The following is a 23,000-nucleotide window of genomic DNA, read 5'->3' on the forward strand; positions in this document are numbered from 1 at the left end:
GAGGGCAGACTATTTTTTTCATCACAGGTGGGCATAAATTGGTATCCAAGGAAAACATGATAATCTCCTGCCTCTGTCAACCTGTCCAGGGGAAAGGGACAGTTTCAGGAAGTGTGTTCACAAGACTGTCCTCAAAGTACTTCCGAGCTCTTCTTTGAATGATTTTATCTCAAAAGAAAAAAAAGTAAACACATTATCTGGTTTATTTATTTATCATTTTCTATTGATTAATGTGAATGCAATGCTCTCTGATTACATTCTAATAATTGTTTTTGCAAACCAAGTGCTAAGTTGTTTTCTAACATTATATGTGGTAATAAATTAAAGTTCAAACTTATTCGTAACAATCAAATAATGATTCTCTAGAACTAAGCATTGAGCAGACATCTGTATCTATATTTGCCAACTCTTCCAGTTCCTGGTGTGATGCCAAACTCACATGGGAAGAAAGGGAAGAAGGCAGCTCATGCATTCCCAGCTACAAAACAACTATCATTGTCACTTGGGACATGCAATGGAAAGAGGGATCTGGAAAAACAGTCTGTGCCAAAAGCTCATGCAATGTACAGGAGAATCCATCTTTGTATAGTGTTAGAGAGAACATGTAGATAGACTGAAAGTGTTACATACCAGATTTGCCAAAAAAAATCCTTCCTGGAAATACACACAAAGAACAGTTAACCAATTTACCTTCGGGTTGGAAGGGTGAAGGAGGGAGGAACACTCATTTTATTCGTTTCGTATCTTGTGATTGCTCCTTAAACCACACGCATGCAATACTGTTATTTTTTCATTTTGTAAAGTGTTAGTGCACACAATACTAGGAAAGGTCAGAGTAATTAATGATAATTGCATGTTTAAAGTGATTGACTTTACCTCTTTCCTAAGTGCTCAGAGTTCCCTCTTGATGGTTCTTGGTGAGTAAAGGAGCTAAAGCTAGAAGCTAGAGACTCCAGTCACTGGAAGGCATCCCTCTGAGGATGCTTAATTATTCTAAGAGTAGTTGTAGATCTAATAAAGATTGCCTTCGAATAGATTGAGTTTGAATATGCAAGGAGCAAGCTGTGGGAAGAACAGGTAGCCATGCAAGCTGATAAAGGGAGGAAAAACTCTAAATAGGGTTAGAAGAAACCAGACAGGTGCCCCCAGTCAGCTGCGTCTGTACATGGGATCCCAGGCTGGCAGCAGGCAGCCCTTGAAGGTTCCACTTATTCATCCATGGCCCATTTTGCTCTGTGAATGAATATGCACGGCTGTTTGCAAATGATTTCTTTGCTCGCTGCTATGGTTTGAATGTGTCCCCCAAAGGCCGTGTGTTGGGTACTGAATCTGCAATGCAACAGTGTTGAGAAACGGGACCTGTAAGAGGTGATTGGGTAATGAGGGCTCCGCCATTATGAATGGATTAATGCTCTTTTCATGGAACTGGGTTTGTTATAAAACCGAGTTCAGGTCCCTCTTGCTCTCTCTTGCCCTCCCACCGTCTGCTTTCTGCCATGGGATGACCCAGCAAGAAGGCCCTCACCAGATGCCAGCCCCTTGACCTGGGACTCCTCAGGCCCCCAGAACTGTAAGGGAAAAAAATCTGTTCTTTATAAATTACCCAGCCTGTGGTATTCTGTTATAGCAGCACAAAACAGTCTAAGAACCTGTCAAAGAGATGATAACTTGCTAGAATGAAAAGGAGACAGAGGGACTAAACGATGCCAATCCTAATGTACTCTAGCCACAGAAAGGATATAAAATTGAAAGCCAGCAATAGAACAGCCTCCTACTGCCTGCTCTTTCTTTAGCTCTATTCCACAAAGAAATTAGAAACAGACCAGATAACACTCTTATCTCAAGCATGTTACAGGAATTTCAAGGAAGAGAGCTTGCGGTTGAACACAATGGGGATTCCTGAAGAGCCAGAAAGAGGAGCACACCAGGAATTGCTCCACACCCCTACCTTGGCAGGTCCTGATTTTGTGTAATACAATGTTTATAAATATTGTTACTTATTTCTAAAAGATAGAAGTATTTTATATTCCATAAGACAGGCTGATGTAGTAGAAAAGCTTTGGTGTCAAGTTTAAAATTTTTTATTATCTGCCTGGCTTTGGGCAGTCCATGTAACCTTCTTGATCTCAGTTCCTCCACCAGCAAAGTGGCCTTGTGTATCGGGAGGACTGGATGAGGCAGTCTGTAATGCACACAAGGGCCAGACCAGCAGTCAAGACCCCTCTCCTCTTTCCCCTTTGACTTTTTCTCACCCAGGCACATGAGTCTGAGCAAAAGGCAAAGGGATTAAGAGCAAAAACTGCAAAGAAGGTAGTGCTGTGCACAGAGGGCTATTATATTATATTAATTTGGCTAATGCCCCAATAGCTTTAGGAGGAAGTGAATGTCTTTTCCTGGCTTCATCTTTCCTAACGTTCCCACATACTTTCTCCCCTGCATTAGTTTGCTGGGGCTGCTGTAACAAACTACTGCAAACTGTGTGGCTTAAGCAACAGAAGTTTATTGTCTCACTGTTCTGGATGCTAGAAGTTCAAGATCAAGGGGTCGGCAGGCTTGGCTCCTTCTGAGCATTGTGAACAAAAATATATTCTATACCTCTGTCCTCACTTCTGGTGGTTGGCTGGCAATCTTTGGTGTTCTTTGGCTTGCAGAAGGACTGCCTTGATCTCTGCCTGCATCTTCACATGGTGCGGAGCTCTCCCCGTGTGTGTGCCTCTATGTCCGGATTTCCCCTTTTTATAATGACACCAGTCATATTGGATTGGGATGCACCCTAATGGCCTCATCTAAACTAAATGTACAAGCAATGATCCTATTTCCAAATAAGATCACCTTCTAAAGGACTTGGGGTTAGAACTTCAAAATAAGAATTTTTGGGGGAAGAGGCATAATTTAACCCATGAGAGCCCCCAACAGGAGGAGTGAATTGTTCGGTGTGTGATGAAGCTCTGGCATCCATTGGTTGAGACACATTATTCATGGGAGCTGATCTGTAACAGGTCACCCGGAGACGGGGGAGGCAGTGATCTTGGTTGGGGGGGGCTGTCAGCTCTTCAGATCCCGGCTTTCCTACAGGAGCCATCCAGGTCTACACAGGCAAGGGGCTTCCATGAGAAGATCCTTATCCTACCTTTTGGCTGCAGTTAGAAAGCTGTGATCTCCACTCAGCGTTTTCACCAGCAAGCAGACTACTTAGTTTACACTTTGTCTTATTTTTCAATTGGTCCTGACCTTGGGAGAGGAAAGGGGTATTTTTCCTGGGCCCCTGAATCCTAGCTCAAGCCTGTGAAGAGACAGCGGTGAGGCCACAGAGGGCTGGGTTGGCTCGGGCAGGGGGGAAGTAGCCCGAGCCCCCACTGCCTCTGGCTCCAGTCCAGGCTGCCTGACCAAAGCCTGGTTGTCCCTGCTTGGACCTGTTGGCTGCGGCTTCCTCTGAGGACCCATCTGGCGTCCTTCTTGCATCCTGGGGCACAAAGGGTTGAGTGAGTCCTTCAATAGGAGACCTTTAAGCGGAGATATAAAGGTAAAGAGGGGAGAACAAAGTTCTCCGGTGCTGGGAGTCACGGGTGCAGGTCTATAGAGCAACAGGGAGGAGGCCAGCATTGCAAACACGGGGAACGAGGGGCAGAGGGCCCCATATGCCACGTGGAGGGCTGGGCCACCTTTGTCCATGTAGCTGAAAGAGGTTGACACCAGTGCTCAGAGTTTTAAAACTACAACAATCATGTGGTACCTTTCTTTTAAGCACTCAGGCAGAGTGCTATAAAGACAAAGGCCATAGTAATACAGCAGTGGGAGAAAAACTTCTCTGGAATGACGGGACAAAAGAAAAGGAAGATAATGTGAGAAAAACAGGAGTCTAGACCAGAAGAGGTGATGGAGATAGACGTACGAAACCAGTTGGCAGCTCTTCAAAAAGCTATGCATAGAGTTATCATACAATCCAGCAACTCTGCTCCTAGGTACATACCCAAAAGAATTGAAAACAGGTACCCAATTACCTGTATATGCATATTAATAGCAGTATTATTCACAATAGCCAACCAAACAGTGGACAAAGCCCAACTGTCCATCAATTTGGTGAGTGCACACACAAAATGCACTATATCCACACAATGGAATATTATTCAGCCATAAAAAGGAAGGAAGTACTAAAACATGCTACCACATGGATGGACCCTGAATACCTTATGCTACATGAAAGACGCCAGCCATAAAGGCATGTATCCCATGATTCTATTTGTATGAAATACACAGAACAGGAACATCCAGACACAGAGCTCTGGGAGAGGGGGAGGGGCAGTAACTGCTTACTGGGTGTGGGGTTTCCTTTTGGGGTGATGAAAGTATTTTGGAACTATGTAGAGTTTCCATTACATTTTGAATATCCTCAATGCCACTGAGTTGTTCATTTTTAAATGGTTAATTTTACATTATGTAAGTTTTATCCACATTTTTTTCTAAATGAAAGAGAAGAGTAGGGAAGGGAATGCCTGGGAGATGGGGGCTCATGAGGGAGTCAGAATAGAAGGTGCCCACTGGGTAGAGGGACCCCTTTGTGCCGCTGCTCAGAGTCACCAGGTTGATCTGTTCTGGGTGGAGGTTTATTGTGCTCCTTGGCCTTGGGCTTCACCTGAATCAGAGTCTTCATAGTTCAACACGTTTTCAAGGAGGAGGAGGAAGCTCACAGGCCAGGTGAGGTAAGAAGACCCTTTCTCCAATAGTGTCCCTGTCCCTGGGGGCCACACGGTGATTTGGCGCTGCTTTTCTGACCTGTCGTCACCATTGGGCCCCCGTGGGGCGGGAGGTGCTCAGACAGGTTGCCTTCCCAAGTTTCCATCTGAGCTCACAGCGGATCCCAGCTGGTGCTTGAGAGAAACAGGAGCCTAATCTGCCTCAGTGATCTCCCCTCAAATACGAATGAACCCTGGAAAATCCTAATAAGCCCTGGCAGCAGGTCCCTTGTGAGCCTCTTACTGCGGGTTCTGCTGAGGACACGCAGCTCCATCTGATTCGGAAAGTGCCGGCCTCTTTCAGCTGCTTGGGAGTGACAAGGGTCAAGGACAAATGACATTTAATCATGTTTGCTAGTCAGGATGACAGTGCTGCCTGCAGAGGAGAAATAAGTAAAGTTCCTTTATGTCTTAGGAAGAAACTCATCAGCTCTGCTTTCATACTCGTTATGAAGAAATGCTGCCCTTCTGGCCCCGGCAGACCCTGAGCAATGCCATGGGCCACACGCCACACCTCCTGGCAGGCCTTTAAAGGACAGGATGCTTTTGCTCACCTGAAATCATCATTTTTTTGTAGCAAGCTTGATTTGCTCCAACCACCTGACCCAAACTTGGACAAAATAACTCTGTGAGCAGTAACTACCAGTAATAGTGACAATGCTTTCAGTTGGCCTCGTTTGTTTGTATAAATTAGCCCGCAATTAGCAATTACACTGTTGGTCCAAAATAAGGGCAGAAAACATGTAACCTCGGGAAGAACGATGGCCTGGACATGAAAGTCCAGACAGGACTATTACGGAGAATTATGGGGGGTGATTAATCAGCCCGGCTCTTTCTGGGCACAGCCACTCTCACATAAAATCTTTGTGCTAACGCAGCTACTTTCTGGTAATAAGTTACCTAAGAGAAGTGTAATTAGCTATTGGGATTCATTAGCTCCAGTCAGTGCACCAGCCGCACAACATCTTCCTTCCCAGTCTGGTGCTTGTTAATGGGAATAATGATGTACTTGTACCTCTCCGGAACAATAATGAAGGACATAGGGTTACTCTGAAGTCCTGGCGTCCGTCCTTTTACTTAGCAGACTGAAAAACTGAAAATGAATTTACGACACAGATGGAAAAGCACAGCGTCCTGAAAATGCAGTGTGGAAGGCTGTCAACCATCTGCACCGTATTATTACTAAATATTCCTTCCTCGCTTAAGCATTTTGGAGGCAAAAACATGTCCAACCATGAAACGTGGACGGGGCTGTCCTCTCTTTGACTTTTCTCTGCTGTAGGAAAACTTTCTAGTGGGTATTTCTAGCAGTTTCTGTCAGCTTAGAACAAGAACCCACTGAAAAGACTTAAGGAATAATGATTTTCACTTTCAGTAGCTTCCCAATACTCTGTTTCCAGAAGGAGCAACTATGAAATGATGAAGATCCCATCCTAGAGAGGCAACCAGGGGCTCCGGGATGCCCTGCAGGAGACCAAGTGCGGACGCCCCTCTGTGCACCCCAGACACACCTGTGCTTCCTGTGAGACCCGGCAGCGCTGTCAGCAGCCAGCGGTCAGGGACCCCACTCCTCACTATTTCTTATCATAGCCCCAGAGGGTGATGGAGAAGGAGCCAGGGAACAGGATGCCCCGCTCAGCCTTCACCCCGCTCAGCCTTCGAAATCATCGTGGATGTCTCTACAGCCCCATCCAGTGACATGACAAGTCCTTAACCCAGGGAAGCAGGCCTGTGAGAGCAGAATGGCACATAAAGACTTTTCTACTCGTTTATTTCAAATATCCTTGGCCAACTAAGGAACAACTAAAATTTATTTCAAATGTTCTTGGTTAATTAAGGACCAACCAGACACAAGAAAAAGAGAGTGGGGCGAACAGAGAGTGGGGGGAACAGAACCCAGGCACGCACTGCACAGCGCAGACTCCAGCGGGCAGCTCTTCACCCTGAACGCACAGGCGGTGGTGGGAGGTGAGGTCTCTGAACTGGCACATTCCACCTGCCTCTGTGGCTCTCAGCGCATGTGTTTCCCTTCCACCAAGAAGAATCCTGCTTGTAAGCTGGAGATCTTCATTTAACGGTAATGAACAGGGACTCAGTCCCACACCCACCCTGCTTGCTCTTCTGTGAGCTGTACTGGACTCACGGGTTGTTTTGTCCCAACTCTGGCAAATGCCAGCTTTGTTGATTGTAACACAATGCCACTTTGAAAAGGGGAAGGAGAAACAGCATGAAAATAGATGTGTTAAAATATTGGAGATGCTTGGTATGTGAGCAATAAGTGGAACTGTTTGGCAAGCTCTTTCTTTTTCAATTTATGGTTAATAGACTTGTTTCTTTGCTTTTCCTCCAGGGAAGCTACTTCTTACGCAATGTAATATAATTTGGGAAGCAGCAGGAAGAAAAATTATATTTTTAATATCAAAAAGAAGAATTTTAAGAATGAACCAGGTTTTTATTTATTAGGGAGCTAACACACTGTAACCCAGTGCTTTATAGAAATAAATATTAAACATCATTTTATATCAATTGGGAATTAACTAAACTTTTCAATTGAATCTTTTTTAAGGAAGTAATTCGTTCATACTAATGGAAAAGTCTGAATATTCATATTCTAATAGGAAGAATGACTATTCACACTGAAAAGATAAAATTAAATATTTGCTTGTCCTTTTAAAAGAAGCTCATATTTGCAGCCAAATTATAGAATACAAAATTTAAAACAAGTGTCAGGTAGAGCCTGCATATTTTCATAGTTAAGTAGATCAAACTTTGCAGAAATAAGTGATGAAAACTTTAAAAGGGAATAGCATGAAAGAGTATTTATATTAATTATTTATATTTAAGGAGAAATCATCATACTTTCACTTTTTAAAATACTGTTTGGGAAGAAATAATTCCCATTACTATTTCATGGAACAAAAATTGCAGGAAGAACTTTGCACAATTATAGTTAGTCCTTTTGTGGGGGCAGAAAGACCTTCTGAAATAATTGAAAAATAAAGGTTTTCCAAATTTTCCTGATGGAAAAGAGAGATGTGAAATTCTGAAGAGATGGAAAGCCCAAGAGCTACAAGATATAAACCGTAAGCCAGTTAACCATAAAAAAGCTTTTTATGTAAAGAAAGAACGTGTCAGTAAGAGGGAGGTTGATCAGCCATGGAAATATTTAAAAAAAAAAAAAGAATATTGTCTTCTGAGGGATTCATTAGGGAAAACGCACCCCAGATTGTCCAGTCTGGGGCAGCCTAATGTGGCCCTGGATGCATCGGGTTGTCCTGAATCAAGGACACGTGCTGCAAACTCTAGGGGCTGTTCTATGGCTCTGCACTGTAGCCCAGCACCCACCACAGGGCCAGGCACGAAGTAGAGGCTCAAAAGAATATATGTTGAGAAAGCAAAACTTTCAGTTGACATAACTTACTCCTCCTGTTTGGATTCCACCAAGCAACTTTCTGATTATAAACTGTCATTTGATGAGATTAGTCTACAGAGAATGAAAGTGCTGGTGAAAGATTAGGTTTATGAGCTGCTGGTGAAAATGCACCACCCAAATTTCTGATTGTGAACATGTCATTGACTGATGGGCCTTGGATGCGGAACCCTGAACTCCATCACTGTGTCTGCCTTCATGCTCAGCCTCCATTTCCCACCTATGCTCCCCGCCAGTGGCCTCGGTTGGCAGCAGTGATACGGCAAACGCGTTCCTGGGAAGTACAGGACTCCTTGGTGGATGACTTGAGCTCAAGAACTCACTGTCTTGCTGACCCCCCTCCCTCCATCCCTCCCTCCCTTCCTGCCACCTGCTAATTCTCTCCTCTCTCCTTCACTTGGGGTCAGCCCTGCATCACGGCTTAATGGCTCTCCCAGTTCCTCTGGTTCCCTCACATTTTTCCTCTCAGGTGTTGCTCCTAATTAAATATCTCGCACAGGTAGCTAATGCCCTCTTGGTGTCTGCTTCTCAGGGGGTCCAGACTGAGCCAGCATACCTGTCCTCATTGTAAATAATCACATGTGTACTTGGGCTGTTTCTAGTCTCTGTCTTACGGGACGTGGCAGAGTGGAAGGAAGCCAGCTGCAGCATCACGCAGCCTGGGACTTACATCCCCCCGCCTTCCCTTATTGCCTGTATAACTCACCCCGTAAGCATCAGCTTCTGCATCTGTAAAATGGAATACAATTTCTGAGCTCACTCAGTCACCGAGGTAATTGTATTAGACAGCATGCACGTTAAAGAAACAGAGCATTATAATGGGCCTTTAGTAGGTGCTAAATCAAATGCTAATTTCCTCCTGATGGTCTCGCAGCTTTAAGGTTCAGTTTCTGACCAGGAAAGGCCAAAAGCCAGGCCCTAGAGCCTGTGGTCTTCAAGGGGGCTGCCCTGCTTAGAGACGTCTCACTTGGAGATCCCAACGTAGGGAGTGCTTGCAGTCAGCTAGCAAGGAGCCGTCCCAGGCTCCACATTTTCTTTTTTATCGGATGAAGGACTTCCAGGCCAAATCTTTCCTTTATGGCCGTGGGATCTGCAGCCACGATAATATAGCCTTGTTTCCTTCAGGACAGGGGACAACTTGTGGTAAAGTTGGGGCTCAAATGCAGACCTCCTCATTCCTAATTAAAGCTCTTCTCCTGTAGAGTTCAACAATTAGGACTTTCTGTAGGATTTGTGTAGAGATTTTCTAGGAGGTTTTATCGGTAAGTCTAAGACAAGACTTTAAATACAGTTTAAGACTGTAATATAGTTACCTATGCAAACCCCACATCAAGGACCAAATCATTTATTGACCTTTATTGCTCTTACGTTGCTAGACAGGAAGTTTCTTGAAGTTCTGTGGGGGACTTCCTCTCCTTGGAGGTAAGAAAAGGAACGTGTCAGACTGTGGAGTATTTTCTACAGAACATTTGTATGATTACTTCCACTTGGAAACAGAGACTAAAAGTCAACATTAGCCTTTTTGTAGGTTAAGGGTAAGTATGGCTTTGCCTTATATTTTACAGTGAATCAAAATATGTTTTATATTGATCAACATGACCTTGCTAGAAGAATGTTTTAATTCATTAAAAATTATTTCCCAAAGTGAGAACAAATAGTGAAAGCCAATTATTATGGTATGATTAGAGGCTGAATTGTGGTCCCCCCAAGTCAAACACTGAAGTCCTAACTCCAAGTACCTCAGGATGTGACTGTATTTAGAGACGGGGGTCTTTAAGGAGGTGATTAAGTTAAAATAAAGTCTTTAGTGTGGGCCCTAATCCAATATGACTGGTATCCTTATAAAAAGAGAAAATCTGGACACAGAGGAGAGACCATATAAGGACATAGGGAGAAGACAGCCACCTACAAGCCAAGAAGAGAGGCCTCAGGAAACCAACCCTGCCAACAGCTGTTCCCGGACTTCTAGTCTCCAGAACAGTGAAGAAATAAATCGCTGTTCTGTAAGCCATGCAGTCTGTGGTAGCTGGAGCAAACTCATGCAAGGACCGTCATGCACTCATAACACGTTTCGGTCAACGGCAGACTGTGTGGTCCCATAAGATTAGAATGGTGCTGAAAAATTCCTATTACCTAGTGACATGGTAACGTAGTGTAACGCATTACCTTTTCTGTGTTTAGATATATTTAGACACACAAATACTTGCCACTGTTACAGCTGCCTACAGTATTCAGTATAGTAACCTCCCTTGCAGGTTTGCAGCCTGCGGGCAACAGGCTAGACCACATAGCCTAGGTATGCAGCAGGCTGTACCATATAGGTTTGTGTAAGTAACTCTATGTTTGCATGATGACAAGATTGCCTAGTGATGAATTTCTCAGAGTAGTGTCCGTGTTGTTAGGCGATGCATGACTCTGTAAACCACCACCTCCTTCTGATGGGGCCGCAAGGAAATGAGCTAGAAGAGTCGGGGTGCACCATGGGAGCTTTGTGCCCTCGTCACCAAGGGAGCTGCTGAGCGGGGCAGCCAGCCACCCTCTCTGATGAGCTCCTAAGATCCCCTGTTACTTCTCCCTTCACTGAATGAATCTGTTCCCTGCTTTGAAGAGGACCTTCATTGTTGAGTTGTGACTCAACAAAACCACATCACAGCCCTATCAGACACACCGATCAGGAGTGCAGAGCTGCCCAGACGAGGAGCTTCTGCTGCCTGGAGACCAGGGCTGGGAAGGTGGGGAGGGAGTGGGGTGAGCGGTGGGTGTCTTGCCTGTTCCTGCATGCACACAAAGTCCCTTCCCTGTTTAGGAACCTGGACAAAAAGTGCTCAGTTCAGTGACACATGCCTTTGCCTGGTGAAGAGTAGGACAAGCTAGTCCAGAGCTTATTATGCGACATAAAAACAATTCTTTTTTCATTTGTTTGTTTGTTTGAGACAGAGTCTCCCTTTGTTGTCCCAGCTAGAGTGAGTGCTGTGGCGTCAGCCTAGCTCACAGCAACCTCAAACTCCTGGGCTTAAGCGATCCTCCTGCCTCAGCCTCCTGAGTAGCTGGGACTATAGGCATGCGCCACCATGCCTGGCTAACTTTTTCTATATATATTTTAGTTGTCCAGATAATTTCTTTCTATTTTTAGTAGAGACGTGGTCTCGCTCTTGCTCAGGCTGGTCTCGAACTCCTGACCTTGAATGATCTGCCCGCCTCTGCCTCCCAGAGTGCGAGGATTACAGTGAGCCACCGTGCCCGGCCTATAAAAACAATTCTTTTAAAAGGATGAATAATACTGGCAGCCAACTAAACTTAACATAAAAATAGTAGTAATTCCTCTTCCTACCTGTGGCTAATGTAAGAGTAAACCAGATAAAATAAATGTCCTTGGAGCTTTCCAGCCAGAGTGTGATTATCATTAACATTACTTTGTGGCGGGGTTTTCCCAAGGTCACTCTAGAATTAGTGGCACCGTGGGACCACGCGCTCATCCGTTATATGGGTTAAAATGACTAATTGAGGGTCTGAGTTTAATTATATTCGTAAGCAAAGGCACAGTGCAGCTACTTTGACGGGCTTAATAACATTCTTGTGTACACAAAGATAGATGGAAAAAATTAGGGTTGTATATTGTTGTCCTTCAGGACAAGATGCTGAAGAGGGAATAGAATAATAAAAATAAATAAACGGCTCAGCAGCACTGGGAAATGAGCCGCGGAAGTGAGCAAAGCGGCCTCGTGCACATACTGGGCTGGAGATAAAGTCCTAAGTACCCATGACTAAAGAGACGCAGCTACACAGGAATGCAGAGCGGAGCTGTCTTACTGAGCTGGCTGTTAGATTAAAAGGTGCAAAAAGAGATACTCAGCAAGGCTTTACCTACCGCTCACTCTGAGATGATGGGAACGGCTACGACAGGGATCTTTAGGATACTGATTTGTGATATTTCAAATGGGAAATGCAGTCATGTTTCACCATGAATCCAGAAAACATTCATTCTATACGAGGCTGTGGGAGTCGACTTCCTTAAATGATGCTTATATCATGTCACGTCCCCTGTGTAAGAACGGAGAGTGACTTCTGGCTGTCCATAGTGTCAGATGCAACCTTCAGAAGCTGGTTCAAAGTCAGGAGGAAAAGGAAAGGTTGGCTCATAAATGAGCGCTGAACACAGAAGTCAGATCCATGCCAGGAGATCCTCATTTAATGGCTCTCTGGTCAGGAGGCTGGACTTGAACCTTCTTTGGTCAAGGCAGCCACATCCGGGCTTGAGAACTCAGTCCTGCTACAGGTAATGTTTTGTTTTATACCTAAGCTATGGAGGGAAACAGCCTTGCGCACAGAGAAAAACAATTCCCTGTCTGCTTGTTTGTTCCAGTGTGTGGCTCTATCTGGGGACAGGCAGCGTCTCTGTGTTATTTACCTCATTCTTGTCCCTGTGCTATGTCCTCAGGCAGCTCCCCTGGCTTTGCAGGCCCTCTCTCATTTTCTTATTGGGGTGACCATACTATTTTCCTAGGGCTGCCAGAACAAAGTATCACAAACTGAGTGGCTTCAAACAATAAACATTTATTCTCTTACAGTTCTGGAGGCCAAATCATGACCAAACCAAGGTGTCGGCAGGGCCATCCTCTCTCCGAAGGCTCTAGAGAAGAATCCTCCCTGCCTCTTCTCATTCTGGGGGTTGCAGCAATCCCTGGGTCCTCTGACCTGTGGCTGCATCACTCCCATCTCTGCCCTGTCTTCACACGGCCTTCGCCCCTCCTGTGTCTCTGCGTGTATGTCCTCTTCTCATAGGGACACCATTCATTGGATTTAGGGCCCACCCTTATCCAGTATGACCTCATCTTAATTAACTAATTATATCTGCAAGGACCCTATTTCCAAATAAGCTTCCAGATGGCCGTGAACTTTGGAGGGACATTTATTCAACCCACCACAGTGACCTCAGCCAACGTGAGCTTGTCCACAGGCGGAGCCAGCTTGATCTCCAGTGGTCGGTGTTCAGGCCATGGCCCATCAGTACATGTTTTTGGTTGAAGGTGATGATTATATCACCCAAAGGTTAAGAGAGGAATTTGATTACACAATGCACAATGAAAAGATCATAAGTACACAACTGAATCTCTTTAAAGGTCTGAACAGCCTGACTTGGGCTGTAGAAAGTCATTTCCCTGGGACTCCTTAATCACAAAAAGAAGAAGAGAAGACTAACAAAATAATCTCACTCGTCTTACATCCTAAGCCTTTCCAACATTTTGCCATATTTATTTTGGGCCATATTTTTAAATAGTTTTTGTGAGAAACTGAAGTTTGAATATGGCAGAATTGGAGCAAAAGGAACTAGCTGAAGGAAGAAAGGCGGCAGAAGGGGAGCGTTCGTGTGTCTGGGGTGGGGGGAGGCAGAGGCAGAGAGAATCCCCCCCAGGTGCTGACCACCCTCAGCTCCAGCCCAGCCGTCCCCACCCGCGCACAGCGCCTGGCGTCCTGCAATCCTGTCATCACTCTTATCAACTCACGCCTCCAACAAAATTTAAAAGTTTTTTTTTTTTTTTTCATTTCTGTCCTCTTTCCTCAGTGACAGAGAGCTACTTCAGGAACAAACAGATAGATCTGATTTTGAAAAATTCCATTTCCTATCCCAAAATGAATTTTAAATGGAAAAGGACTAAGGGCATTAACTTTTCATTTTATATTTCATATGTGCTTAAACTTTTGCTATGTCAACATGATATGCTATCTTTCCAGGAAGATTTACCACCCTTCTCAGAGAAGGCCTTTGCCTTTGTCTCCCCTCTTCAGCCTGCTCCCCGAGAGCCTGCCGCCTTCTCCAGTCCAGACCTGGGGTGGAGGGGGGGCATCACTGATGTTGCTGCACCGTCTACTGCCAAGGGGGTGGCCCGGGAAACTGGACAGAGTCTATTAAGACTGCGTGAAATTGTCTAAAGATCAAGTATTGTCAGCTTTTCAGACTCCAGCTTACTAAGACTTAGGCATATTTTACTTACTTAAATTTCTCTCTGCTAAGCTTTTGGACATTTAAGAGTAGTATAATTTGCATGAATAGCCTTTCTTCCTGAAAAATAAAAATTTGATCTTTTTCAGAATAGCAGTTACTTAGATTCTTAACCTCAGCTTCCCATCCTGAAATGACATAAGTAAGACTGAGTCTTGTTAGGAACAAAAATCAAGAGTAACGATTTCTGATAAAGAGAAGAAAAATTTACTTTTCCCTACCATATGCTCCTTCCACTGGATTTGTAAGCTACACTGGTTTAGGAAATACTATCCTAGGAAAGGAGTTTTATTTTCTTTATATATTCCTGAAACAATAGCCATAGAAACAAGCCAAAATATCAACTCACCTTAAAGTCATCTGTAAAAGAATGGAAGAGTCTGAGTACCCAAAAGATAATGTAACATTATTATCTAGACATACCTTAAAATATAGTCTCATTGGTTTTTTTTTTTTTTTTTTAGAGACAGGGTCTTGCTCCGTTGCCCAGGCTGGAATGCAGCACCACAATCATAGCTCACTGCACCCTCCATCCTCCAACTCTTGGGCTCAAGCAATCCTCTTGCCTTGAGAATAGCTGGGACTACAGGTGCGACTAATCTTTCTTATTTTTTGTAGAGGTAGGTATCGCTATGTTGCCCAGGCTGTTCTCAGACTCCTGGCCTCAAGTGATCCTCCTGCCTCAGCCTCCCGAAGTGCTGGGATTCCAGGCATGAGCCACCACGCCTGGCTTAGTATTGTCTTCAAACAAAACAGGGCACTCATAGCTCCAGGTGTCTACAGGAAGATTAAAGGTGGAGGTGAAGACAAGGGAGTTCTGTGGGGATGAGTGACTAACTCTGTCCAAGCCACCAAATCACTCCATACTTTAGACTTTAGGATGAGAGAATGAAAAGAAGGAAGGGCGAAGGAGAAGACAACTGGGATTTGAAGGCAAAATGGATGTTGGACAAGCAGATGCCACTCAGTAAATCTCAAGAAGCAAATTTAAGGAACCAACAGAAAGGAGACCGCTGCCCATTCGTGGGTCGGTTGGTTGTTGTGTTCTGTTTTAAGCGCAGATCTGTTAACAGTCTCCCATCACATAACCCCCCCCGTCTCCTCTCTGTGGTAGGGTGGGAATGGTCTGGGTCTACAGGCAGGGTGTGGCCAAGCACTGGCTCTATGACTTAGTAAACAGGAGCTTACTGGGCTTACAATGCATATGAGAGTAAACAATGTACCTGAAGCAGGATTTTCAGGCCCTGGGAAGACAGGGACTTGGTGAGTACTAACACTTTAATTTTATTTAAAAATCCAGTTGCTATTGACAATGTATCCCAAATCCCCCTGAAGTCCTCCCAGGACTGTGCAGAGTATGCTGGCTACTCTTTCTGGCCATAATGGTTTCCCATGGCAGCCAGCAGTGAAGTCCTTTCTGTGCTTAGCCCAATCTCCCCTGATTCTTTAAGCCTTTTTGAGCAAATCTGGCTGAGTCAGTTACTCCCTCCCCAGAATTCCCTTCTGTACTACTCTGACCTAACATCAAAATGCCACTAGGACATTATGCTAGGGCTAACTGCATGAGTGCCATTTCTTCCACTATGGCATGAGTTTCTGAAGGGTGGAGGCTGCTCTATCTCCACCTTCTTGGCCCCTCCCTGGCACACAGAAGGTGCTCAGCAAATGCTCATGGGATAACACTGCTGGAAGGCCGGGGCAGTGCAGGAAGTAATTTCTTTAATGTGAATAAAGATCTAGGCTTTGTTGGATAACCTAGAATGCACATATACTCACATACTAAAAATTAAAGTCTTCTATCATGATATAGACATCTGTGGCTGTTTTGGTATGCTGCCAACATTGTTTCTCAGGAAGTGGGGAATAATAGTAGAAATTCCTTGAACACTTTCATCTGCAGAGTCTTTGATAAATTCATGTCAGCGCTTCCCAGTGCTGTTTTCTTCCTCTCCTGGTCCAACTTGTTCATCAACATGGAATGAGTCATAAACAAACTCAAACAAGGGAGGAGAAACCATATTTCTTTTCATAGGAGTGTAGGAGTTTAATGAATTAAGAGAGAAAAACTTTCACTATACATTGATGGGTTTTGCTTTGTCACTCACATGATATATTCAGAAAAGCATGAAATCACTAAACCTGGTTGCACCCTGGCTAAGGAAACTCAAATTGGCTACAAGAAACTCTTTCCAAACCAAATGTCCTCCTTTTTCCCTTCCCATGATGTGGTCACTCCTAGCCAGAGCAGAAAAAGCAAGGGTCAAGCTTCTAGATGAGGGGATAAAGTCCTAATATGACCTAACTGTGCTCTAGGTCACATTCCAGACCCTAAACTCAGCCAGATGACATGCAGAGGGGACTCTTGAACCTACACTGGTCTAGCGTCTTCATCTACTTTCTCAGCAGAGGACGTCGAATGTATGTTCACAGAGGTGGTGGCCTACATCCTTTCAAACATCATGAAGACATAATTATGCTACTATATTATCCAGAAAGAATTTTAACTGACAGCCAATCAGGTTTTTACTGACTGTACTTCTGCACTTGATTCTGAGGCACTTTCTACCGCAGTCTTCCCTAGGAATGATGGCACTCTTTGCAAACAGAGGATGCTAGGAATGGAAAAACACTTTTAGTAGCTGCAAATAACTTACATAGAAAAAGCCAGGTATGTGAGGTCAGAAGGGCCTACAGTTTCAGCTTTGGAAGAGTTATATTTCTTCTGGTAGGACAGAAGGTTTCTAAAGGATAACAGAATTTAAGAGGTTACAAAACGGATGCCTCAACAGGGAGCTTTGGAGAATTGTACATTTGTCTTACACAGAGCCTAGCCAGAGAAATCATGTCAAAAGTTCATTATTTCGTGATCTGAAGGAAAAGCAGAATTGTCAGAGGATTCCCATTCCTGCCCATGACTGCGTGTAGATATTCATGGAGGCAGGCTCTTATCTGGCTATATGCACACACATTCACACAAACATACACGCCCCCTCTCCACTGGAGGCTGAGAGCATTGTTATAAATATTCATGAGATGATTATTATTAATGTCACTGAGGCGAGTTTGTTCCTTCTCAGTAGAGACTGGTTTTTATACCTAGAAACTGATCAACTGCAGGAGAAATGGCAACTTTGATCCAGCCTAGCTAAAGCAATCCTGTACATTTGGCTTCCACAATACAGATTATTTGCCTAGGTGTTTTTAATCACCCTTCCTCCACCCCCATCCCATCATTTAACTTCATCCAGCAGAGATTTCCAACTTTGGTACAAAATACAACATCCTTGGGAGCACAGTTTCCAGAGTTTTGAAGAATTATATCTTGATTATTACTTTCTTTCCTATGAGCGAAAATTAAACAAGACATAAAGTTGATTCTAAGAAATCTCAATAGATTCCTGGGGGGTGATTTTTGTAAAAATGCATTAGGAGAGAATTACAACACATTTGCTACTTTTCTTACTTAAAAAAAAACATTAATTACAACAGGTATTATTAAAAAGCTATTTCTAAGAATAATAGGTTCTTATAGTCACAGGGAGAGTTAAAAGAAAAAGAAAATAGCTACTGGTGACAGTTAACTACATCCCGATATATCTGTCAGAGACTCTCCCCAACCAACTGGCCTGCCTGCTTACTCTACATGCATGATATAACATAATGCGAAATTACTAAGAACTACTGTTTTCAGAAAAAAAAAAAGACTTATTTTTGGTTGAAATGAAAATGTTTATTTTTGCCCTAGACCTAAGAAATCATGTTAAATAAGCCAAACGCTGGTGTAGGTATAGGGGAGTGGAAGATGCCTACACCTGTTTAGTGCCTGATTAGAAATGTTTTTTATTAGCTTCCTACACTCCCTTGCCAACAACATTCACCTTAGTCTGATCCTTAGTAAAACAGCAGTTGAAGTCATGGCAAAAGAAAATGTCTGTCCAGAGGAAGACGGCAGGAGGCCGCGCTCATGACATAGGACTGACCTTAGGCACCCAGTGGCATTGCGCAGCACCTGTGATGAATGCAGCTGTATTTTCCGATCGTCCTGAAGAGGTGAATTTTCCCAGCCTGAGTGGGGGATAATCACCGCGTTGGTCAATACCGCCAGGGCATCCTGGATGATTGGCATTTTGAGTGCATCACATGACGAGAGGTTCCAAAGGACTCCTGCAAGAGACACACAAAGAGAGCTTTTGAGTGGCCACGGGTTTTTCTCTTCTCAAAACTGTTTTCCTTATTTGAGTTAACAGCACTGGCTGGAAGGATTAAGATAGTGTGGGCACACCCCCTACAGCTTGCCCTTAATTCTGGAACATCTGTGTGAACCCATTAGAAGGGGCTGGGAAAATCTGATGGGAGACCAGAGCAATTGTGACATGCTTAGCTTTATTTCATCATGCAGACTAACTGAGGATGAGAGATCTGATTGCACTGAGGTGACCAACCAGGCTTCTGTTCACTATTAATACAATGAATCCAAGTTCCCAAATGCTAACCAAGACTAAAGAGATGTGAAAATTATTTGAAATGGACTAGCAGAGCATCTTTGTTTCACTCAAGACCTCAGTGTGCACATGTGGTCCCTCTGATTCACTTAGATTCCACATACGACAGCCACCATAGGGTAGGACCTTATGAGAATCCAGCATCAGGTCTGATGACAGGCTCAACAAGCAATAGAAACTTACTATCATTTGTGACAGTTTTGTTAGCTTTTCTCTGAAAGCAATGGTCATGGAGGGCCGACAGAATGTTCCCCCTTAAATAATGACAAAGGGGGCAGTAGGAAGTAGAGGGTCTGTCTGCAAATAGATAGAGTGCAACAGTAATTACTGTAGGCAGAGCAAAGCAACATGTTAAGGACAGATGAGGTTTTAGGCTTTTAAATATTTTTAGAAATGAGACTAATTCTAAGAAAGGTCATAAGCCTTGCATACGTAACGTCATTTGAAAATGCTTTTAAAATAATTATTCTATTTTTTGTTTAGAACAGTACACATAAAGAAAAAAAACCAGAGAATAATATTCTATTTTCCTTTGAAAGAAAGCCTGTATGCTCCCTCAACCTAAACAGGCACCATCACTGCAGATATGAGAAATAAAATACTGTGGTTGTCTTTAGTAATAGCACTTTCAGCTTTTTTGTTTAATAAGCTTTCAATGTATTTTAATGAGATGAGATTTTGTCCCGTCTACTGTGTTATGAATAAATGGAACACATTTATTTCTAAAATTTTGTTTTATTAGTTCCTTGCCTTGCACATGATGAAATATCCATGGGCATGAATAATACAAATATGACTGTTAATAACTAAATAAGGGACTATAAAAATAAAGTGACTATAAAGTTCTATAAAACTCTGACTACTATAGAGACAAATTCTTTCAACTGTCTTTAGAAATAACATTTACTGGGAATTTTATTTAAGTGAATAAAAAGGAAACAAAATATTTTTGATATCCAGTATTTATAAATCAATCCTTTAGTGCAGGGGGTTAACTTGAGCGAAAATCTGGCCTTCCTGGTTTTGTAAATAAAGTTTTATTGGAACACAGACATGTCTGTTCATTTACATATTTCTATGTCTGCTTTTGTCCTACAAAGGAAGTGTTGGGTATTTGTGACAGAGACTGTACAGTCCACAAAGCCTAAACAATTTAGTATCTAGTCCTTTATAGAAAAATTTTGCCCAATTCTGCTTTAGCACATTGACCGCTTTCCATACATGTTGTATTGCCTTTACTATCCTAAATCCCATATTCAAACACTGATCAATGGTACACAGAAGGTGGTTAGAATATATTCTGTTTTGGACTGATTTGAAATACTAGGAAAATTACATACGCATTTGCCTTGTTTTAAACAAAATGCAAAGATGTTTATTCATCTATTAAGAAATGCCTTACTAAATTTTGATAATCAAAATGATTACTTTCATTCATCTGCAGTCTCAAAAAATGTTATCTTTTTATAGTAAAATAATTGAATTTTCAGTTTACAAGAGCACATTAAAAAGAAATTAATCTCTACCTCAGTATTTGAGAATAACTTTTTAGAATATCATGTTAAGGAAATAAGGTTGATGGAAAGTAAACATCAGTTTCTACTTAAAAAAGAGAATATCATGTTAAAGCATTTATATCTGTTCTTCCAAGCATATAATGCAAAAATACAAAAACAAAATGTTAATTTTTTCATTCCCAAATCCTGATTTTAAAACACCAATACCTGAAAACCGAGGCTTGTAAATGCTTTAAAATATTGATAATATGTTTTGCTGTACAATACATTTCCTCTAAAATCTTAGTAGCAAAAGAGAAACTTTTATCATTTTTACATGCAATGAATTTAAAAGAATCCATAGGCTTTCTTTGAGAAAAAAAGCTAGTTTTACTGTTTTCTATGAAGCAGAAAGGAGACAGGGAAAGGAAGGGAGGGAAATCAAAGAAAAATTAAAGGCCTAATTTAATATCTGACAAGAAATAAAAGGATACAAAAGAAGATGTGATCTGAGATATCTCTTTATTGGGCTGTTCTATCTTCTTCACCTTTCCCGCTAATTCTTTAATTAGTGTAACCTAATTCAGAATCGTGCAGGGAAAGAAGTTCACATTCATTCCACCTTTCCGGGCTGGCTCTACCTGTGAGTCACATTCCAATGAACTTATCACAGCACTTGATCCGTATCTCTGAACCTTCTATCTTAATTTATATCTGCAACCCACAAGCGCTTCCTGAACGTAACAGAACTATAGTGAATCTCTACCAGGAACAACTTCATCACCTCTGGATGACAACTTGGCAAAGTGGATGTAATGTGGCAGAACTTTTTATAGGGGGGCAAATTTAGTAAACCAGTTGGAGGGGAGCCTCAAAATTTTGAGTTTGGATTAGATTATCTGGACACAGAGACTAAGCTTGAGTGTAGAAGCAGCAGTTTCTGGGGATCAAAAGTGAGAAACAGCTAGGAATTCCACATCTGTCCTGCTATACACACACACACACACACACACACACACACACACACACACACACACACACACACACTAGTATTGGCTGAAGGGAGAAAGATTAGTGGAGAAAACTGGAAATATCTAGGTGTCTTCTCTGAACAAACGGAAAATAGGTGTTTTGCTTAAATTCTTCTGCACTCCTTCCTCTCTTTCTTCCATGGTGGTTTAAGATATGTCTACAAATTCTTTGACATTTCCTTCAAATGATGGAGCCTAATTCTCATCGCCATGGGTGGGGACTGGGCTTGGTTATTCACTTCTGGCCAACACAATATGGTGGAAGTGACCACAAGTGACTGGAGCCTAGATCATAAAATACACTCTGTGGCTTCCTCCAAGCTCTTTCTCTTGTATTGTTATTTGAGGGGAAGCCAATTTTCACTCCCTGAGGACCCTCGAACAGCCCTATGGAGGAGCCACTGTGGCAAAGAACCAAGGCCTTCGGTCACAGTCACCTGAAAGTGCCATTTTGGAATTGGATCCCCCAGCCCCAGTTGAGCCTTTGGATGACTGCAAACTCATGAGAGACTCTGAGCCAGGACCACCCAAATCTGCTGTTTCTAGATTCCTGACACACTGTACTGTGGAGAGATGAATATTTGCTGTTTTAAGCTGCTAAATTTGGGGGTAATTTTACCTTTCTCTCAAACTCCCAGTCTCTTTTTATTCCTTTCTCCTTCCCTTTCCTTTCCCTTTGCTTTTCTACAATGGATCAAATCATTTTTCCCCTCATGCCTTTCTGCAACACTTTTCTCTAGTCACTCCTCTCTTACCCATTTCCATTTGTTCTCTTATTCTTTCCAACTTCTGTTGTGACAGTAAACAAGATATAAGAAGGATGGTCCAGCTAAACTTTTAGTTACATTTAAAATACAATTTAATTTAAATGACAAACATTTCATTTTTTAAAATGTATCATTCTTCATATCTGCAACTTAATAAGTGGCCAAACATTCTGTTTAATTTGGAATAATCGTGCATTAGTTTCCAATTGCTGCTATAATAAATCACTGCATAGTGACTTAAGAAACACAGATTTATTCTCTTACAGTTTTGTAGGTCTGGGGTGTAAAATGAGCCAGCAGTTTTGTAGGTCTGGGGTGTAAAATGAGCCAGCAGGGCTGCGCTCCTTCTGGAGGCTCTAGGGCAGAATGTGTTTCCTTGTCTTCTCCAGCTCTGGAGGCTGCCTGCATTCCCTGGCTTGAGATCTTACATCCCTCTCATCTTGGCTTCTACCATCACATCTCTCCTCTGACTCTGATCCTCCTGCTTCTTTCTCATAAGGACACCTGTGATCACACTGCACCCACTTGGATAATCCAGGGCAATCTCTTCATTTCAAGACCCCTAACTCAATCACACCTGCAAAGTCCCTTTCACCATGTGAGGTAACATTTATAGGCTCTGGGAATTAGGATATGGATATCTTTGAAAGGGGGCATTAGTCAATCTTCCACAAATCCCCTCAAAAATGTTCTGTTATGCTTAAAATAAAATTAAACTTCTTATGGTAGCTTCATGATCAAGCCTTTCCCTAAATCTCTAAATTCATCTTCAGTCAGATCCATTCATTCATTTATCCTCTCCATACACATTAAGGACCTACTACGTGTGTGGTCCTATTTGATGCAAAGTGGAGATATCAGTGAACAAAACAAAAAATCCCTGTGCTCATGGCCTGAGCATCACTATAACTATGCTCCGGTCACCATGGCCTATTGTTTTTCCTTGAACATACAAACTCGTTTATGTCACAGGGCCCTTGGACTTGCTACTCCCTCATTCTGGAACATTCTTCCCTAGATCTTTCCATGGCTAATCATTC

At 42.8% G+C, this 23,000-nt stretch overlaps 1 protein-coding gene across 3 annotated transcripts in view; it reads right to left on the reverse strand.

Annotated features, from left to right (window-relative positions):
* CTNND2 (catenin delta 2) overlaps positions 1–23,000 on the reverse strand; it is an 818,722-nt gene that overhangs the window by 142,092 nt on the left and 653,630 nt on the right. For all 3 annotated transcript variants that reach the window (XM_045566311.1, XM_045566312.1, XM_045566310.1), the window contains one exon: positions 18,145–18,328. In XM_045566311.1, coding sequence (XP_045422267.1) covers positions 18,145–18,328 — 184 coding nt within the window. The remainder of the gene's footprint in view (positions 1–18,144; positions 18,329–23,000) is intronic.

The sequence above is a fragment of the Lemur catta genome, chromosome 12, assembly GCF_020740605.2.
Source record: "Lemur catta isolate mLemCat1 chromosome 12, mLemCat1.pri, whole genome shotgun sequence".
In the NCBI taxonomy this organism is placed as follows: Eukaryota; Metazoa; Chordata; class Mammalia; order Primates; family Lemuridae; genus Lemur; species Lemur catta.